Genomic DNA, 21,272 nt, shown 5'->3' with positions numbered 1-21,272 from the left:
CTCCACTATCAATGTGTGAGTTTGTTGTGTGATGTAAACTTTAGTAATGCTTCTTTTTCTTTCCTTTTTTTTTTTGAAGGAAAAACTTTTATTTATTTATTTTAATTTTTACATATACATTTATTTTATGACACATATATACACTAGACTACCTATAGCAAGAAGAACCATGGCACAATTAGGAATTATATAAATAATGCATTCTTAGTATTTTTGGCTATTTGCATTTGACAGCATTGAAGAAAACATCTTTCCAGTCTTGGTGCATCTAAAATTTTAATGTAAATCAATCTCTATCACATTTTGTCATTATCAAATTAAAACATCTATCTAGACCTAAAAACATCTTAATCCCTAAACAACTAAGCATCATTGTAAAACTAAGTTACCTGGTCTTCAACTCCATCAGAGACTTGAGAAGGAATAAACCTGATTACCTCGGTATGCCAGAAGTGCAGGATTGTGGCTTCTAAATGAGAAGATGACAGAGACAGTTTGCTACTTGAATAGTCACCCAAAACTCTCTATAATGTTGGAGCATCTTCTTCAGCCTTCTGGCCCTTATCTAACCATCCTATGTTATCTTAGTAGTATTTCTTTAATGAATGTGTGTGCCTTTCCATTTTGGGCATAGATGTTCAGAATTGAAACATATTCTTGGTGGATTTCTCCTTTGATGAGTATGAAGTGTCCTTCCCTATCTCTCTTGTGTGATTTGGTTGAATGTCTATTTTGTTAGATATTAGAGTGGCTACACTAGCTTGCTTATTGGGTCCATTTGCTTGGAAAATCTTTTTTCCAGCCATTTACTCTGTGGTAGTGTTTTTTTTTGGTTTTTGTTTTGTTTTTTTATGTTAAGGTATGTTTCTTGTGTGCAGCAGAATGATGGATCCTGTTTTCACATCTACTTTGTTAGCCTATGTCTTCTAATTGGGGAGTTGAGTCCATTATGATGAGAGATATTAATGACCAATGATTATTAATTCCTGTTAATTTGATGTTGTATTCACTGTATGTGTGTGTGTATGTGTGTACATGTACATGTTTCTGTGTCTTCTCTTCTTTTGCTTTTGCTGGTATGAATTACTTATTTCCTGTGTTTTATTGGGTGTGGTTAACTTCTTTGGGTTGGAGTTTTCCTTTTAGTATCTTCCGTAGGGATGGATAGATATTGTTTGAATTTGGTTTTGTCATTCAATATCTTGCCTTTTCTATGGAAATTTAAAGTTTTGCTGGGAATAGTAGTGTCTTAGAGTCTTGAAGACATCTGCCCAGCCTTTTTTGGATTTTAGAGTCTCTCTTGAGTAGTTGAATATAATTCTAATAGATTTGCCTTTATATGTTACTTGTCCTTTTCCCCTTGCATCCTTTAAAATTTTTCTTTGTTATGTACATTTAGTGTTTTGATTACTATGTGGTAGGGGGAACTTTCTTTTAAAAGAATTTATTTATTTATTCATTTTACATCCTTATTGCAGCCCCTCTCCCAGCCCCTTCCCCTATATCCTTCTATGATTTTGTTGCAAATATTTTCTGGACATTTGATCTAGGAGTCTTCTTCTATTTCTATTATTCTTAGGTTTGGTCTTTTCATAGTATGCCAGATTTCTGGGATGTTTTGTGTCAGGATCTTTTTCGGTTTAACATTTTCTTTCACCAGTGAATCTATTTCTTCTGTCGTATCTTCACCCTCTGAGATTCTTTCTTCCATCTCATTTATTCTCCTGGCGATTCTTGCATCTGTAGTTCCTGTTTGTGTACCTAGATTTTCTATTTCCAGAGTTCTCTCAGTTTATGCTTTCTTTATTGCTTCTATATTTCAATTTTCAGGTCTTGAAAGTTTCCTTCACCTGTTTGCTTTTTAATTGGGTTTCTTGGCATTCTTTATGGGATTTATTAATTTCTCCATTTGTTGTTTGTCTTTTCCTTTGCTTCTTTAAGGGATTTTCTTGTCTTCAGCTGCATTGGGATACTCAGGTCCTGCTGTCATAGGATACCTCTGAAGGTGCCAAATTCCCTGGCTCTTGTTGGTTGCGTTCCTATGCTGGCCTTCAGGCCTCTAGGCTTGGCTTGATTATACTTCTAGGTGCTGATTTCTGAGTTTGTATTTGTTGAATGGGTGTTTTCTTCCTTTACTTCTGTGTCTTCTTTGGACTCTTGGGCCTTATGGCCTGGATTTCTGTCAGCCTGCTTAACATCTGAGCCACTAAGGAATGTCTTATCAGGTTGAGATTTGACTTCTGGCAACTTGTTTGGCCTTTCATGCAGCAGGGAGTCTTTTCTTCTGACTGGTGTGGCCTGCATCTGAGAAGCTGGAGTCGCTTCTAACTGCTGTGACCTGTACCTGAGCAGCTGGAGTCTGCAGGAATGGGGGCAGGTAGTCCTGGTGACTGAGGTTTTATTCACACTACTCACCATGCTTGATGTGCTGGCTAGTTTCATGCCTGCTTGACACAAACTAGAATCATTAGAGAGGAGAGAGTTTCAGTTGAGAAAATGCGTCATGAGGTAGGACTGTAGACAACCATGTCGGGCATTTTTCTTAATTAGTGATTGATGGGAGAGGGACAGCCCTAGGATGTTGGTTTTGGATGTTATAAGAAAGCAGGCTGAGCAAACCAGAGGGAGTGAGCCAGTAAGCCACACCCCTCCATGGTCACTGCATCTCTTCCTGCCTCCAGATTGCTGCCTGTATGAGTTCCTGTCCCTGTCTTCCTTCAATTGTAGACTGAGATGTAGAATTATAAATTCTTTCCTCCCCAACTTGTTCTTGGTTATAGTGTTTCACCACAGCAATAGAAATTCTAACTGGAACAGGAATTGGTACTAGGTATGGGGGTATTGCTGTGACAGACCTGACCACATTGTTTTGGGGAATATTGTGGAAAGACTTATGAACTTTGGGCTAGAAAATCTATTGAGTGTTGAGAGCTCAGTGAGATGTTCTACAGGATCTGGGAAGATAAGAGTGTTGAAGGCAATGAAGGCAATGGAGGGCTGGCTTGTGACATTTCATCGAGATGTTTACGACTCTATCAGAGCGATTTGTTGTTTGAATTAAGATTCTGTGGTTCTGTGCAGCAGAGGTGGAAGAGTCAGTGGTGATTAACAAGAGACCAGCACCATTGAAACGAAACCTTTGCATTGCTGTGACAATTAATCCTTGTCAGTTGGCGCTAAGAAGTTAGCAGTGATTAAGAAGAGGTCAATGTCCTTGAGGTAAAACGTTCTAGGAAACCCATTTCTCCTCTTGGTTGCAACCTCTAACATTAACAAGAGAGGAGGTGTCTAGTCTTAGTACAACTTGATATGCCATGGATGGTTGATATCCATGGGAGGCCTGCCATTTTCTGAAGAGAAACAGAGGAATGGATGGAGGGAGGAGAGAGGAAAAGTAGGGGAGGGACTTGGAGGTGAAACTGGTCAAGATGTTAAAAAAATGACTAAAAAGAAGAAAGAAAAATATATTCTATGGAGTGTTTCTCCAGAGTTAGGACATATAAGCTGTGTTTGAGAGACTGCCAAGGTTGTACCTCATATTGGCCGGCCAAATTGGTAGTGTAAGAGTCATTCAGGTGGTACTGGTTTTGAAGTCATGAAGGGACCATGGATAGCAGCTGGGGCTTGTCACTAGGAAAGACCAGGAGAGGCCACTGGTGAAGGTGAAGGTGACACCTCAGTAGCAATTGAAGTCCCAGTATTAAGTTGGTCATACAGAGAAGTTGAGGCTTAGCACCATGAAGAAAGCCTAGGAAAATATATTGGTGAAAGTACAGCCCAGTTCCAGCAGAAACCTAAGCATTTTGAAGATGCCAGTACCACGGAGCATGTGCCAAGCACAACAGTCATAGAGTGAAGCTGGCCTGAGCTTTGGAGACAATCTATGTGGATGTTGTTAGAAAATGGAGCTTGAGAAGCTAAGTCCTTTGGAGGATCCCAGAAGATGGTGAGTGGATCCAAGACCTTGGACACTGAATCATTTGTACTTCAGAGTTTAGTTTTGCTTTGTTAAGATTGTAATTGTGCCCTGGTTTTTTTCCCTCTTGAAGTAAGAAAGTATTTAGTTTATTTTATAGGCACACACAGTAAAGAGACTTTGGATTTCTTAGAGGCTGTTCTTGTTTAATGTTTGAACTTGTAAGACTGTGGGACTTTTTATGTTTGTACAATGTTTTATACTGTGATGCTAGTATTAATGTGTGGTCTTGAGGATAAGCAAGAAAGGAAAGGTTGCGACTTAACAGGGATTTATTGCTATGTCCAGTTGACAAGGGGTCAGTTGTGATAGATAGTTTTATGACAACTTGACTCAAGTTAGAGTCTTTGGAGAGGAGGGAGTCTTAAGTGAGAAGATACCTCCATAGCATGGGGCTGCTGGCAAGCCAGTAGGACATTTTCTTAATTAGTGGTTGATGTGGAAGGACCATCCTTGTGCCGGTAGTTGTGGGTGCTATAAGGGAGGAGCCTGAGCATATCAGAGGGAGCAAACCAGTGAGCAGCACCCACCATGGCCTCTGCATCAGTTCCTGCCTCCATGTTCCTGCCCTGTTTGTGTTCCTGTTCTGTCTACTTTTAGTGCTGGACTACAGTGTGGAAGTGTAATTTGAATAAACCTTTTCCTCCCCAGCTTGTTGTAGTCATGTGCTTCATTACAGTAATAGAAACTCTAACTAGGACGCTTGAGGCCCCAATCTACTCCCAGACCCAGAGCAGTCACAGCTCCAACTGTGCAGTCTGCAGGCCTGCATAGACCCAGAAATTCATCTTAGCTTCCCCCATCCCCATTTGTTGTCCTTATGGAAGGTGCTCTTCTTTCTTCTCACTATTTTTGTCTTACCAAATTTGATCTTCTTTATATTAGTTTTATGGATTGAGAGCAGTTTAACCACAGTGAAACCATTTTTTCTCTTATTGAGTAAAAATATTTTCTACCTTGTAAATACTTCACTGTTTATTCAAAGAAGCTATTCAAGTGGCTTCTCAAAAACTTTTCTGGCTATTCCTCTTCGTTTCTCCAAGAAGATACAGTTTCTTGATGTTCTTAGTGCATCTTTCATGACATCTTATCACATTAAGATTTTGCAAAAGGGTCTCTTCATTATCTGATCCCTGGAGGGAAAATTATATTTGATCCTCCTTGTTAGCCTCAATAACTACACAATGTCTTGCATGGAACAGGTGCTTAATCAATATTTGATGAATTCATTTGACTTATTAATCAAACTGAAGAGCAGGAGATTACTCTGCAACTTAGTGCAGGTGAGAGGAAGCCATGGCAGTTCCTGAGAAGGATGATGGAGGGTCACTCATGCTCTGGGCCCTCCTTCCTGCCCAAATATAGGGACGGCAGCTTGTTAGTCCTGATGTCATTCCTGAGAATTCTTCTTGAGTTGGCCCCAGGAGGACAAGCAGCAGAACCCAAGCTCTGCATTTCATGCCTCATACATTTCATGCTGCTGCTTAGTGGGTCTGGGCAAGTGCTGCTCACTATACATGTTCTCACATAAAGAGCTGCTACTTGAGAAGTTTAAGGTTTGTGTCATTGAGAGAGCCAGTATATTTGCACAGGAAAGAGTTTTCTGACTTACCTCACCTTCTGGCATCTATCTATCTATCTATCTATCTATCTATCTATCTAATCTTAATTTACTATCTGATACACATATCTATCTATCTATCTATCTATCTATCTATCTATCTATCTATCTATCTAATCTTAATTTCCTATATGATACACATCCAACTATCTATCTATCTATCTATCTATCTATCTATCTATCTATCTATCATCTGTCTGTCTGTCTATCAACCTTATCTTAATTTACTATAGATACATCTAATTTTCTATCTATCTATCTATCTATCTATCTATCTATCTATCTATCTATCATCTAACTGTCTTCTATTTAAGTTTTACCAGTTAGAGATACACTTGTATAAAAAGTGAATGCATCAAATGAAGGTCTTTATAAGGCAGAATTCTTAGGATTTCTGAGGGAGAAGCAAGTTTCATATATGACTGCCAGGATTTAGTAGATTTTAGGTACTACAAGTCCTCTGTGGAAAGGAATGATAACAGCAACAACCTAGATGCTAATGTCGATGCTCCTGTACACTTGCTTGAGACATCTGTACAGATAGGTGCAGTGTCCAAGCAGAGGGGGTAGGAAGGGAGGGAGAGATGCAGTGTGAGTGAGTACAGACAAAGATTGGCAAGTCATTGGGCGTGAGAAGAGGGAAGAATTTTGAGACTTGCTGAGTATGTACTTCATAAAGAGGTTAGGGTAACTGGATACGGCGTCTACAAACTATGGCACAGCTAATATTTAACTTTTGGATTACTTACAAGTGAAATGGAGATGTGGAATTCAGTTAACACAATCACAAAGTTCAATTATATAGAAACAACTCTATTGTATGGTTTGTAATCCTCGCATTTGTTACCTTTGCACAGGGCACACTTGCTGACTGGGTGGATGAGGAACAGGCTAAGAAATTGATGAGGCAGGCAGCAATCAGAGACTGGGCTTCTTGCTTTCCCTGAACAGACTTTCCAGCACAGTGGCACCATCAAATTTGCATTTAAAATTTTTTTCTGGCCTATAGGGTGTCCATTTGACTTCTTTTTCAAGGCGTGAGAGAAGAATGGCATTAATACAGTTCAAAAAAGTCGGTTTAAAATGGGTTTACGAGGCTTATAATGCCTGTGTGATTTCTTTCTTCTGATTACTTACAATAGGGATGTGATAAGAACTCCCCATGCAATTCTTGCTGTATATCTAACTGAACTTACAGAAAACAAGAGTGACATGTTTTCCTTGAATTTATGACCATGGTAAGGCTTTGGTTATAAAGCCTCTTCTGTTGTACCTACTTCTTCATATGACATGTGCTTCTCTGCATAATTAATGCAGGATTACACTGTAGACCCTTCCCATCACCTGTGCATGATTTACTGACTTTTTAAAGTGCTCATAGTAAAAGCTAGAAGGAATAAAGCAGTTCCACATGTTAACTGTAAATTGTTGCTTTTACACATATATTTGTATTTTCAGCTATTTTAATATTTTAAAACAAAATTGAAGGGGAGGTAAACCTATGTCTGTTTTGATCCCAAGTGTGGCATAGAGAAGAGGGCAGGATGTTTACCACTTAGATGTGAGAAAGCAGCATGTTTTTCCACTTAGAAGGCGAACTGCTTCGTTGGGGAGCTTGGTGAGAAACATCCTTGAACAGACTGAGAGGATAATTAAATATCTTACTTTCCCCCCAAAATTAAAATAAAAATAATTAAAAAATAAATTATATATATTGTGTATATTTTATTGAAAAGTAGAGTGGAATAACAACCAATGCCAAAGGAGTTGATAAATTTCTACACAATAAAGTTCTTGGAAGGCAGACTTGTACAAGAAAGTTTGTTCTAGAAATAGCAGACATCCCCCTCTAACACCGAGTCATTTATTCTGTCAAGTCCCCAGGCAGCAAGGGCCATAGGCTAGTAGATAACAGTGAAAATATTGACAGCATTGATGCTTGTTCAGGTGGAATTCACAAAGCCATACTCTACCAGGGCTGCCACATGGCACTAATCAAATTCTTGATAAAGTTGTCCCAGTGAAGGCAGGGACACTGTTTAGAGAAGAACAGTTACCATGGAGACCACAGAGAACAGGCCAGAGCCTTGACAGCTCCCCTTTCTTAGTCTTCCTGAGGCTGATAATTTCCTTTCCAAGATCGATTCCTGAGACTATCAGATCTAAAGAAGCATTGCATAAAATATTTAACATTATTTTCTGGGCCAGGAAATTGATAACAATCCTAGGAGTTCTGACAAACTGGAATTCATCCTCTAATACTTAAGAAGGACAACTTCTTGAACTTATTGATCTAGATTATTTAGGAAAGGTGGTTAAAAAATAATAGACTATGGACTACAGGACTTGAGTTTGATCCTCAGAAGCCAAGTCAAAAAGTCTGCAAATGGTGGCATGAGCTTGTGGTCTCAGCACTGGGTAGGCAGTAGGGTTCCTGAGGGTTGCTGGTGATCCATCCTAGCCTGATTTGTGAGCTTTAGCTTAATGAGACATGCTGTCTCAAAGCAGGTGGATGGCTATTATGAGGAGATGCCTTTCATTGTCCTCTGTCCTACACATCACATACCCAACCCACACTCAAATATTCACTGCACACATACATATGTAAAATGTAGAATAATAGGGATTTTGCCATGGTATAGTTATCTATTTCCTAGATGAGAGAAGCATGGGAGAATGGCAAAGTTGAAGGAGCCAGAGGATCCTAGAAACCTACAAGAAGAACATTATGATAGGCAGATTTGGGCCCAGGGGTCCCACTCAAACTATGGCACCAGCCAAGGACAATACAGGCGGTAAACTTTAAACCCCTACCCAGATCCTATAGCCAATGGTCAGAACATTCTCCACAGTTGAGTGGAGAGTGGGGTATGACTTTCACACGTACTCTGGTGCCTCATATTTGACCATGTCCCCTGAATAGGGACACCTGGTGGCACTCAGAGGAAGGACAGCAGGTTACCAAGAACAGACTTGATACCCTATGAGCATATACAGGGGGAGGAGGTCCCCCTCAGTCACAGTCATAGGGGAAGGGAGTAAGGGGAAAATGGGAGGGAGGGAGGAATGGGAGGATACAAGGGAAGGCATAACCATTGAGACTTAATAAAATAAAATAAAATAAAAAAGCAAATACACTTTTACAAAAAGAAAAAAGAAAAAAAATGTAGAATAATTTATAAGTAAGCAATGGTATTGCAACACGCTTATTTTTTCTTTCAAGTAGCAGATTATGCTGTTGTTGGGTGGGGGTAAAGGTAGAGGCTACCTTCTCGTACCTTCTGGTTACCCTCTACAGAGTGTTAACTGTTGACTCCAAATTCATGACCTGAAATGTGAGAACGTATCATAACTAGCGTGACTTTCCCTCTGCTTCATGAAGCAAGAACATATCCTTTCATATAAGAAGTGCCTATTATTGACTGTATAAGGATTTAGGCATGTGGTTTTTATGTGAACATTAATTGGCCATCTCTAGGCAAAACAAAACAAAACAAAACTCTGAGCACATTATGTATAGGAGACACAGTGATGCTCTTTATGTGTATAAAGGACATTAAGGACGCTGTTACTATCCCACCTATGAGCAGTATATCGACTATATTTGCCTGAGTTTGCAGAGTCCTGAGCATTAATTTTTATTGAATAAAGGACTACAGAAACTCATAATCTCTGAGATACTTAATATTATTTTTAGAGTTTTCACTTTTATGAATGATATCTGTACATACTTTTATAGAACAATGAAAATATTGTATAAAGTAATAAATGAATCTGTAAATTATAGTGACACTTTAATATGAAGCATATTTGTAAAAATGTAAAAACAATAACCACAAATACTATTTAATACCATTTATTGAACCAGTTTTTGATGTCTGCAGCAATATGTTCTTCCTAGATAGAATGTTTCTGAAGCTCTCTCATTAATTTTGAGTTAAGACAGCGCCTTCTCAGATTTATTACAAAACACTGTATGTGCAAGAAAGAACGAGAAGAAAATTGTTAATATTCTATGGAAAATCTTTCATCCTGGGCTTTGTTTTAGTTGCTGACAGTATGCTTGAGACAAAAAGGATAGGAGGAAACAAAGCTTGGAATAAACCAATGTCTGCATCCTGTGGGAACTCTCCCCCGACCCCTGCCACCGTGACAGTTTCTCTCTGTAGCCCTGGCTGTCATGGACTCACTTTCTAGACCAGGCTGGCCTTGAACTCACAGAGATCCACCTGCTCCAGCCTGCCTGAGTGCTGGGGTTAAAGGTGTATGTCACCACACCCAGCTTTCTGTGGAAACTCTAGTCTCAGGATGAAGTAAGACCAAATAGTACACGTACACACACATGCACACACACACATGTATTTGCACATACATAAGCACACATACTAGAAAATTCAGACACACACAGAAGCACACATGCATATATGTAAACACAAAGACATGTGTGCACACATAAGCATGTGCACATAGACCATAATATAGACAGAAATTAGAAGAGATGTTTATTACATAATTAAACAGGCTTTAGTAAAGCAGCTATCAATGAGTTCGAGATGACCTTGCAGGATCCTAAATACAATGTGACTGTCTATGAAGTAGATGGAAAAACAAACAGACAAACAAACAAAAACCAACCACTAGCCAAGACCATTCAGATCTTCGAACAATATAAGCTTCTTGACAGTGACTGATGTGAATTTGAGTGAACATCCGATTCCCAGTCTTGAGTGATGACCACCCTTCTATTAATTCTTCCTACTGGCTTGGCAGAGTCTGCTCTGCTCCTGTGCAGTGTGGGTGAGGAGGGGGGCAGACTGAGTGGTACTGAGCGCTCCTGTGCAGTGTGGGTGAGGAAGGGCAGACTGAGCAGTGCTGAACACTGAGTGCAGAGTTCCTGCTCTTCAGATCCCTGTTCCTTCACTTATGTCCTAGCTGTTGATTTTCTAGCTTCCAGAAAGTTTGGGAGTCCACTAGACTTTAGTCAACTTATACATGGAAAATGGTCAGATTCAGAGCCAAAGATGGGAGCCTAACCGAGTGCTTTCCCTGTCTTCAAATGTTGCCTGTTCCCTAGTGCCTTTCCTTTTCTGCTCATTTCTGTGGTTTTAATTGATTCATTTTGTCTAGGTTTAATTCATATACATAATTAATGCATATGGCTAATTAAATCAAACTTCTTGAATTGTACAGACACAATTTGTCTCCACTTTGACAGAGGGGACTTAGGCACCCATGTATAAAGTTTCTTTAAAGTTCTGAAGTAAAATAAAATAAAATGGTGTGGCTTTACCCTTATTCCAAAAATCTTGTTGCTTGTGAATTAGCTGACCATCTCAGTGTCACAGGTGGTGGGATTGTGTGGTAGGTGCCCTTCTCACAGTGAGGCGGAAAACAACTGCGCTTTCTGACCACCTGAGACCTTTGACCTTCATATTTAGGTCCCGCAGAAGAATTAACGCGTTGCTCTCCAGGCCCTGACACATACCTTAGTGCATTTAGTTTTTGTGACTGGCTAGTTCTGAAGAAATCATTGCACTGATGGAATACAACACTAGCCCATGTCCTATACTGTCTGGATAGCCAGGAATGAGACAGGATAACATAGAGACCTAGGGTAAAACCAAACACATCTAGTAAAAAAAAAACAATACTATGATTCATAATGATATTCTATACTCATAATTGGTGGCTTCCCAGCAGTCCTTAGCAGGCTTCCTCTAGTAGCAGGTGGGAGTGGGTGCAGAGACACACAGCCAGACATCATGCAGAGTCTAAACTGGAGGTCTCCTTTGGGTCCCTCCTATAAGAGCTTAGGGTCCTCCACAGAAGAAAGGGAACAAAGATTGTAGAGTCAGAAGGGATGGAGGACACCAGGAGAACATGCCTCATTAAATCAAGTAAGTGAGGCTTGCATGGGCTCACAGAGACTGAAGCAGCAAGGGCAGGGCATTCGTGAGTCTGTACCAGGTCCTCTGTGCAAATGTCATGCATGTTAGTTAGGTTGGTCTTCTCATAAGACTCATAATAGTGGGATGGGGGTATCTCTGACTCTGCGTGCACTTTAGATAGTTTTTCTCCTATCGAGTTACCTTGCCCAACATCAATATGAAGGCTTTCACCTTGTCTTATTTTATCTTCTTTTGTTCTGCTTGTCTCTCTTGGAGGCCTGCTCTTTTCTTAAGAGGAAGCAGAAGGGAGTGAATCTCGCTTGGGGAGAGGGGAGGTAGTAGGGAGGTGAAAAGCATGAAGGATAGGAAGGTATGTTTTGGATATATTTTATGAGAGAAGAACTATTTCAATAACAAATAGTGATTGCAAACTCTTCAAAGTGTTTGATTTTATGAAAATTATGATTTTTCACAAGACAATTTCTCATGTGTAGCCACTAGATGACCACTGGAAATCTGTGTCAGATACTGAGTATGTCTCTGCAAAAGTCATGTTAAAGCACGCTGAAGTGGCTGTGTTGGGAGATCGTGACCTTAAGGAGGCAGTTAAGGTCCACAAGCAGGGCCCTCATGCCTCTGAATGCTGCCTCGCCCCGTGAGAAGAGGAAGCGACTTTCAAATGTACATGATTAGTAGGTACAGGGGGATGATGCCGTCCGTTGCCAGGGAAAGACCAGCTGTGTTGGTAGCTGGATTTTGGATTTCTTCTCTTAAGAACTGTGAGACAAGGCATTTTCATCCAGTAAGGATGATAGGACTTCTCTGCTAGCAGATGAATATGTTTTTAAGCAGCTATTCCTTTATTTATTTTACGCATCAAACCATTTTTTATTTTTCTAAATATTTATTTGAGTTTAATTGTGTGTGTGTGTGTGTGTGTGTGTCTGTCTGTCTGTCTCTCTCTCTCTCTCTCTCTGTCTCTCTCTCTCTCTCTGTATGTGTGTGTATGTGTGTCTGTCTGTCTGTCTGTCTGTCTGTCTGTCTCTGTGTGTGTGTGTGTGTGTGTGTGTGTGTGTCTGTCTGTCTGTCTCTCTCTCTCTCTCTCTGTCTCTCTCTCTCTCTCTCTGTATGTGTGTGTATGTGTGTCTGTCTGTCTGTCTGTCTGTCTGTCTGTCTGTCTCTCTCTCTCTCTGTGTGTGTGTGTGTGTGTGTGTGTGTGTGTGTGGTGTGTGAGTGCATACACACAGGTGAGAGTATGCATGGGTGCACATGTCCACCCGTGGAAAACGTACATGGGAATGCAGAGGCCTATGGCAAAAAGAAGGAATCATATCTTCTGGAGCTGCAGGGATAGGAGAGTGTGAGTCTCTTGACATGGCTGCTGAGGATCAAGCTCCTGTCCTCTGTAAGCACAGGATGGGCTCTTAACAGCTGAGCCATCTCTCTAGGCCCCAAGACCTTTCTTTAAGAGACCCGATTTCCTTTTGAGAGAAACGTTATTTCATGGCCATGACTGGGGTACGGGGATGCCCTGCTCTACACTGAGTTAGCATTTCTAGGCCTTTCCCAAGACACTAGGAAATATACTCCGTAAAGATAAAAGTTTTGGTGACTTTTATTCATACTCCAAATTTAAGATTACAGGGTTTTACTTAATCTTGATTTTATTACATTTGTATCCCTTCCACATGAACAGAGTCCTACTTTCCAAGAATGTAGGGTAGAACTAAAGATAGAATTTGAGTATTTCACAAACTCTGGTTTAAACCAATAGTAACACAACGCTCTCAGAATAGTATGAGATGTGGTTTTAAAATCTCCTTGTCTCCTGTAGGACTCACATCCCCTTTTAATTTTGTTGTTACTGAGTTTCCAATCCTTTCTTCCTTTTGATTTTCCACAGTCTTCCATTTTCCTCCCATTTGCTCTTACAGCACTCCCTGTGTGTCACTAACTCTGCATTTCTTCCACATGATCTTCACGCAGAAGTTGTTTCTCATCTTCATTCTTCCCCAAGTACTGTCACCCAGGTTGCCAGGGTTTCTAATTTAATTCATGTCATTCCTCTGTGTGGTATAGCATTGTCTTTTACTGAGTCTGCAACAACACAGCTACTTCTCTGCTCCAATTCTTGAGGAACCCCTTTCTCAAGTGTGCTCTTTGTGAGCGCTGTTCCCTGTCCCTTGTTTTATTATGATGAGTGTGTATGAGATTTGACATCAACATTTTCTGTTGTTCATTTTTTTGTTTGAACATTTGTTTAAAGACATGCTCATAATAACTTTTCTAGTTTTAAATAATTCTTTTTCTATTGTTCTGTGTAAGATTTCATCATATGGCTGCTTGAGCAGATGTGATGGTACAAGTCAGTAACAATAAAATTGTGAGACAGAAACAGGAGGATTGCCATGAGTTTGGGACCAGTCTAGTCTACACAGAGAATTGTAGAGAATTATCTGAACACTGTCATGAGACCCTGTCTCAAAAGTCAAAATGGAGAAATAAATAAATAAGGAAGGAAGGAAGGAAGGAAGGAAGGAAGGAAGGAAGGAAGGAAGGGAGAAAGCAATTGGGAAAAAGCTAAATGATGTGACTATGTGTTTCTGCATGTCCTTAGTTGATTCATTTTCTTGCTTTGATAACTAGGCTGCCCAGCATTTTAACATTCTAATAAGATGTTACTGTGTACAAAGTTCACCTTCTAGAACATTCTTACCTATTCAGGCCACACGTGGCTGGTGCACTGCCAGTTGGAAAATTGCCTAGCCTATTGCCTACTTTTGTTTCTCCTGCCCACTTACATTTTGATTCTACTTCTAGAGCTTTTCTATTAAGTGTGTTTTATCCCAGCCAGCTTTAGCAGAGTTTGTCAGGTCAGGACTGCTCTGTTCAGTGCTGCCTTCCTTGAAGGGGTTGTCATGTACATCCCTAAACTGGTCAGCGGTGTTTTCCTGTATTTGTTTGCCACTGTTGTGATCTGTTCTTTACTCTATCAGCCGTTTATTTGCTGCTTCCTCCCCCCTAGACCCTGATATTGCAAAGATCTTGTGGATGTTGGTTTTTCCTTTCTTGTTTGTAGTTTAAAGCTTTGGAGATGTCATATTATATGGTGCGGTTGATAGGTTTTGCTTATTTCTTTTTTCTGTTGTTTACTTGTTTTTTTGATTTTTTTTTTTTTTGTTTCGTGTTGTAGATTTCGAGACAGGGTTTCTCTGTGTAGCCTTGTCTGTCCTGGACTCACTTTGTAGACCAGGCTGGCCTTGAACTCACAGAGATCCACTGGCTCTGTCTGGTTATACGTTAGGATATAGTAACAGTTAAAAGCCACACAGTTACCACCACTGTCTTAGCAGAATGTCTCCCTGTGCTCCTGGTTAACATACTGAGCATGTACTTCAGCAGGCTGGTGGCTGTGAGTGTTTTCTGTTGGGAACAGAGAGGAATTAACCAACCCGTTGTTCCCAGATGATAACCTACAGTAGTCCTGCCCCTCTTGGCTGACAACTCCTTCTGTGAAATGCTTAGTATTTTATGTTTAATTTTGTTTTGTTGTTAGCTTTCCCTACAGAGTTTGAATGTGCTGTTCAGGTGCAGGACACCTGCTCTGCAGCCTGGGCTGTCTTGCCATTTCAGCGGATGTTGGGAGTATGCCATGGTCCTTGAAGCCAGGCTTTGATATCTTTAAAAGAAAGAAAGATACTTGCTGTTACCTGTTGTATGTGTTTGTGTTCTCTCTGGCTTTGTTTTCTTCTGATGCCTGTTTTATTTACAGTAGGGGAACTGCAGTGTGGGCTTTGTTCTTAACAAGCATCTTACCATACACTTCCTACTTGCACTGTGAGCAGGGACCGTCTCATCTTTCCCTGAGGATTTCATTTACTTTAGAATCTTGTCTTTTTGGACAGACATAAGAAGAAAGGGAAGGCTCTTTTTAAATCATATCTCTCTCTCTCTCTCTCTCTCTCTCTCTCTCTCTCTCTCTCTCAACATTGATACCTCAATTTTAAGTCATTTAAACATATCTCGTAGGTGATATAGTGATTAAAAAGTATACAATTAAAAATTAGCTGGCCATTGAATTGTGTTATCATAATTAGCTTGGAATTCAGCTTTATGTTGCTGTTATAAAATTTCAAGACTGTAAATAAAAGCTTCAGTCAGTGCAGACCCTTGATAACAAGGGAAAGCATATCTACCGAGAGATCAAATACACCCATGCTGACTGGGAGTTGCTGAGTGTAACGAATTCTCTCCTACATGTTTAAAATAGCAGTGTGAACAATTTGCAGCATCTTTCTAATTGTAGTTTCCATCATTTAAAATCGGACAAAGAGGCAAATGACTACTCTATAACTATATCTTAGACTATTTTATTTTGAATAAATCTTGTTTGATAGTTCCTAACCTTAAATTTATTATCTTGCAGCTTTCCAAACAGATGCTCCCTTTCTAAGTAGAGAGAGGAAATGGCCAGTTATGTTCATAAACCAACCAATTATAGGTTTAAGACTTGCTTTCCTCTTCCTAGAATAATGGTGCCAATCACTTGCTGGTTTCCACACTTCAGCATTACTATTTTGTAGTCTGTTGGTGTGCGAAACTGGATAATTATGTTTTCTCTCTCTTTCCTCCCTCCCTCCCTCCCTTCCATCCTTCTTTCCTTTCCTGAGACAGGTTTTCCCTATGCATCCCAGGCTAACCTGGAACATACTATGTAATTCAGGCTCACTTTGCATTTGGATTCTCCTCCTGAGACAGGTGTGTGCTACCCAACCCAACTAATATAAAAGATCTATCTTTTTTTTCTGAGGGGTTGGAGATTAAACTAGGGTATTGCATGTACCAGGAAAACACTCTAACCCTGAGCTATATCCTCAACTTCCAATAGTGAAATTTGAAGCCTCTTTTAAACTCAATTTCATTGTACATGAGATGTGACAGTAATGGTGTATATGTCATAAAGTTGACATGAGGATTAAAGGACATAATACATAATGTTATTGACTGCTTATGATATACTGTGCATGGCCTGGGTGACTGGGATAATTGTCAAATGGAAAAGGCCCACTTGGGGCTTTTCAGTATTAGTGAGAAAGCTAATTAATTAGGTGTCACATAAAAGAATATAAAAATTTAAGCATGGTAATTAGAGTGGAGACATGTATGTCCCCTTATAGATATATGCTGTAAGGACTTGAGCTGTCTGGGAGGTTCTGAGATTCCTCCAGAAAGATGAAGCACATATCTAAAGAACTGTGTGTAAGAGTGAACCAGAGAGTCATGCAGAGGGAATAAGAACCTGGCGAACCTGAGGAACTAAATGAGGCCAGACTCTGAAGGGAAGAACACAATGGTTTATGGTCCTGGAGATGCATCTGGGGTGGGGTGTGGGGGAAAAACAGAGAAATGTGGGGTCTTAGTCATTACTCTATTGTTCTGAAGACACACTATGATCAAGGCAGCACTTTTGGGGAAAAAAAAAGACATTTAATTGAGTGTTTGCTTGAAGTCTTGGAGGTTAAGGTGCTGTAATCAAGGTGGAAGCATGGCATGCAGATGTATGCTGGAGCAGCAGCTAAGAGCTGCATCATGGAGAGGGGGAGGGGGAGGGGGGAGGGGGAGGGGGGAGGGAGAGGGAAGGGGAGGGGGAGAGGGAGAGGGAAGGGGAAGGGGGAGGTGGGAAGGGGAAGGTGGGGAGGGAGAGAGGGAGGGGAAGGAAGAGGGAGAGGGAGAGGGGGGAGGTGGAGGGAGGGGGAGGGGAGGGAGAGGGAGGGGGGAGGGGAGGGAGAGGGAGGGGGAGAGAAGGGGAGGGAGAGAGAGAGAGAGAGAGAGAGAGAGAGAGAGAGAGAGAGAGAGATGATTTAAAAAGACCCTTCCCTTTCTCCTTACGTCTGTCCAAAAAGACAAGATTCTAAAGTAAATGAAATCCTCAGGGAAAGATGAGACGGTCCCTGCTCACAGTGCAAGTAGGAAGTGTATGGTAAGATGCTTGTTAAGAACAAAGCCCACACTGCAGTTCCCCTACTGTAAATAAAACAGGCATCAGAAGTGTATGGTAAGAATTTGCTTTTGTATAAGGCTAGGGAAGATAAATGAAAGAATGCCAACTTAATACCTATGTGATGTCTATAAATATTTGATGTTTCTTAGCTTTGTAAAATGCTCAGATACTTTCATTTGTTGTTTAACTTCAGCAAATGGAAGCCAACATTATGAGAGTTGTTGGTACCCCATGTTGCCTGAAGGAAAAGGGTAACTTCATATGCATTGTCTTTTTTGAGAACAACTTTCATAAAGAGCTTTCATACTATCTCTGTGAATGTGGAGGAAGAGCTATTTTGTTGGCCCAGTGCATATGTGTGTATGTGTATGCATGTGAACATATTTCATTTTTACTCAATTCAATAATAACATCAATAAATGCAGAGCTAATGTGGGATCTCTGAAGCATTATAGGTCAAAAAGAAAAAACTGTTATTAGGCAATTCAAACTTGTAGTGAGCATTACATAAAATCCAGGCATCCTAAACTATCAACACTTTGTGCTAACATTGAGTTCAAAGAGGAATACCTTTATGGAGCAGAATGGTATGTCTCTAGGCATCTCAAGGAGACTGGACATTATGTGGTAATAATGGATGATAGATAAATTTTCTGGTAGCAAATGAACTTGAGAATCAATTTCTCACACTGTTCACAAACCTCTAGCATACAGTATTGGTCATAATGTTTGCTATGTAACATGCCATGTTTCTTAAATAGACTTATAGTCATCATGGGAAATACCATTTGTTTTTCAGGACCAGAACTTCAGGTTTGCGTATCCAAAAACCCAACATGCTGCACCAGGAAGATGGAGGACAGGTACCAGATTGCCGCTCGGCAAGATTTGCAGCAGGTGCTTCAGACATCCAGCTCAACATTAAAACTGCTAATATCTCGAAATGCAGCTGCTTTCCAAGGTAGATGGATTTGAGTTCTGGCACTAATGACTAGCCCTATTATGCCATTTACTTGTGATAAGAATATTGGTAAACTTGGCTAGCTCATTTCTTTGTAATTGTGCATCACTCTGGTATAAAATGAAGTCTGATTTTTTTTTTTAGCCATTATAAATTATGTATGGCACTTTCCTCAGTGAATATTGAGGATTAACAGAAGGAAATGTTGTGTTATTGAAATAATCTACTGGAATGTAAACCTTTATAGAGTTCTTCCCACTTCCCATGAGTCTCATTTTACCTGATCATTTTACTTCAGTGGAAACACACACTTACTACATCCCATGGTAAAAAAAAGTACCGTGAATACTTTTTTTATGGTACCATAAAGGCCCTATGGTTTTTACCTGGATAGTCATAGATTTATTTTTAACGATATGAATTGAAGAACTGTGTGTCTTGAGTTTTGTCCTGGCAACTGGTTATGCAATTTTTGTAAGAATACAGGTTTGATGTTTTAAGTGCATCCAAGAGTGGTAAATAATAAAGTAGGATATATTAATTGGTATTTCAGGGTCAGCTAACTTCAGAATTCATCTCTAACTGAAACAGCATATTGACACATGAAATTAATGAATTATGAAATTATTAGACAAATTATTAGGATAGATGGCCTTTTCCTTACTTTAGACTTTTCTGTAACATTTCTTATCATTGTAAAAAACAGATCAATTTGTTTTCTTTCCTATAAGGCATTAGCTATTGTCACTATGATTAAAATGAAAACAACTTCCCTTATATGGCTTTTAAACTAGTTTACAGCTTCTGAGAGGCTTTAGAATATAGTTTTATTTCTGTTATGAAATTTACTTATGAGACATTGTGGGGAGAAATTTATTGGCATGCAATTTAAACAAAGATTTGTGATTGAACTAGCAAAATTAGAAGTGTAAGTAATATGATTATTTGTCATGATAATGACAGCATGTGATATAAAAAATTTATTTTTTGTGTGGGCAGGAAGTAGAAAAGGCCAAGCCAAATAGGGAGTTTCTGATTGTCAGTCATATGCTTAAGAGGATCAGGCCGAAGTTGGAAAGAAACCCTAGAACATGTTTGAAAGAGTCAATGAAGACGTAAGCATGGGAATATTACCAATGAAATCTCTTCATCCTTTCAGAACAGGTAGATAGGGAAGGTCATGATACACCTGCCCACTCTTAGTGGCATTAACTGCCACTAGACACGAGACACATAATAGTTTTTCCTTCAAAGGTAATTTAACAGATTTTCATTAATAAGATATTCCTAAATCAATAAAGATCAAAAGATTATAGAACATGGAATGAAGTGTTCCACTGCTGAAAGCCTTTGATGAAACTGCTAACGGATGTGTGACGTCAACCTCATTAGCCAAATGGGTATTAATGTTCAGGATCGTCCCTCCTGTCTGATGTCACTTAGTGTTCTGTGTTCTCTTGTTACTTTCTTCTTAGTGAGTTTCATGTGCTGCTGTTAGCAAGATGGACGCAGGCTTTGTGATAAAAGTAATCAAATCAAAACACTAAACCGAAAGACATAATACATATGCAAAGGACCTGTTTAAAAAAGAGAGGAAAAATGCATACATAAATGAAAATAATCTTTTGAAGAAAGAGCCATGACATGATATTTTGAGGCACAGAATCTCCCCTAATGCCTGTGAGTCTGTTTTCTGTTGGTCATCTACTGCTGGCATGCAGCCTACCTTTAAGAACAGTTTGTTTATCCAGTGAAGAAGTTTTTCCATGGGAAGAAACTAAGTTTTCATTTGCCAGTGGTTATCACTTGAGGATTGCTTTTGGGTTAGGGATGGGGGCATATGTCCACTCCTCCTTTCAGCTCTAGGGGCCCACCTGGTGAAGATCAGTGCACGCCCTGTGCATGCTGTCTCTATCTCTGTGATTCATATGTGTGTGGATCATGTTGGATTATAGGGCCATTTTCTCTTGGTGTCCTCTATCCCCTCGGGCTCTTACATTTTTTTTATGTCTCCTCTTCTGCATGGCTCCCTGAAGTATGAGGGAAGGAATTTGATGGAGACATCCAATTTAAAACTGAGCGTTTCAAGGTCTCTCACTTTCTGCATATTGTCTTGGTGTGGGCCTCTGTGTTAGCCGACATCTACTCCAGGAGGAAGCTTTTCTGAGGATGGGTAAACAAGGTGCTGATCTGTGAGTAAAGCAGAATGTCATTAGAAGTCACTTCGTTGTTACCTAAAAAACCACACCAAAACAATAGTATTGGTTTTATCCTAGGACTCAAGTTCTTGATAACTCAAGCAGTTTTTGAATATGAGTTCTGCCTTGTGGAATAGGCCTTAAGTTAAATCAGATGTAGGTCAGTTACCCCCACAGTCTTTGTGTCACCCATGCACTAGCGTGTCTTGCATGCAGGACAGTGTTGTAGGTCAAAGGATTTGTGGTTGGGATGTTTCACTTCCATTAAAAAAATTCATTTACTTTGAGAACTTCATTCAAACGCATGGCACCTAGATTACTCCCACACCTTCCTCTCTACCCTCTAATATCTCTTCAGTTCCCTATCATCCTCCTAAATTAATGAACTTTAATTATTATTGTTACATATATATGCATTTATATATGTATGATGAATTATTTATTTTTCCATAGACATTTAAAAATGCTAATTTCAAAGTAATAGAATAGGAATATATGAATATAATGTTTAAATATATTTATGTATCATATATTAGGTATATTTTAATTTTTAGAAATTTATTTATTCATTTTATATCCTGGTCATAGCCCCATCCATCCACTCCCTCAAGTCCTTCCCTCTCACCC

General features: G+C 39.7%; 1 protein-coding gene across 5 annotated transcripts in view; it reads left to right on the top strand.

Annotated features, from left to right (window-relative positions):
* The window catches only part of GPC5 (glypican 5), a 1,329,555-nt gene that overhangs the window by 14,362 nt on the left and 1,293,921 nt on the right, over nucleotides 1-21,272 (top strand). For all 5 annotated transcript variants that reach the window (XM_084767670.1, XM_084767674.1, XM_084767672.1 and 2 more), the window contains exon 2: nucleotides 18,286-18,447. In XM_084767670.1, the coding sequence (XP_084623796.1) occupies nucleotides 18,286-18,447 (162 nt within the window). The remainder of the gene's footprint in view (nucleotides 1-18,285; nucleotides 18,448-21,272) is intronic.

This window comes from Acomys minous (genome assembly GCF_964271855.1).
Source record: "Acomys minous genome assembly, chromosome: 18".
Taxonomy (NCBI): Eukaryota; Metazoa; Chordata; class Mammalia; order Rodentia; family Muridae; genus Acomys; species Acomys minous.
This window is presented reverse-complemented; position numbering and strand designations above follow the sequence as displayed.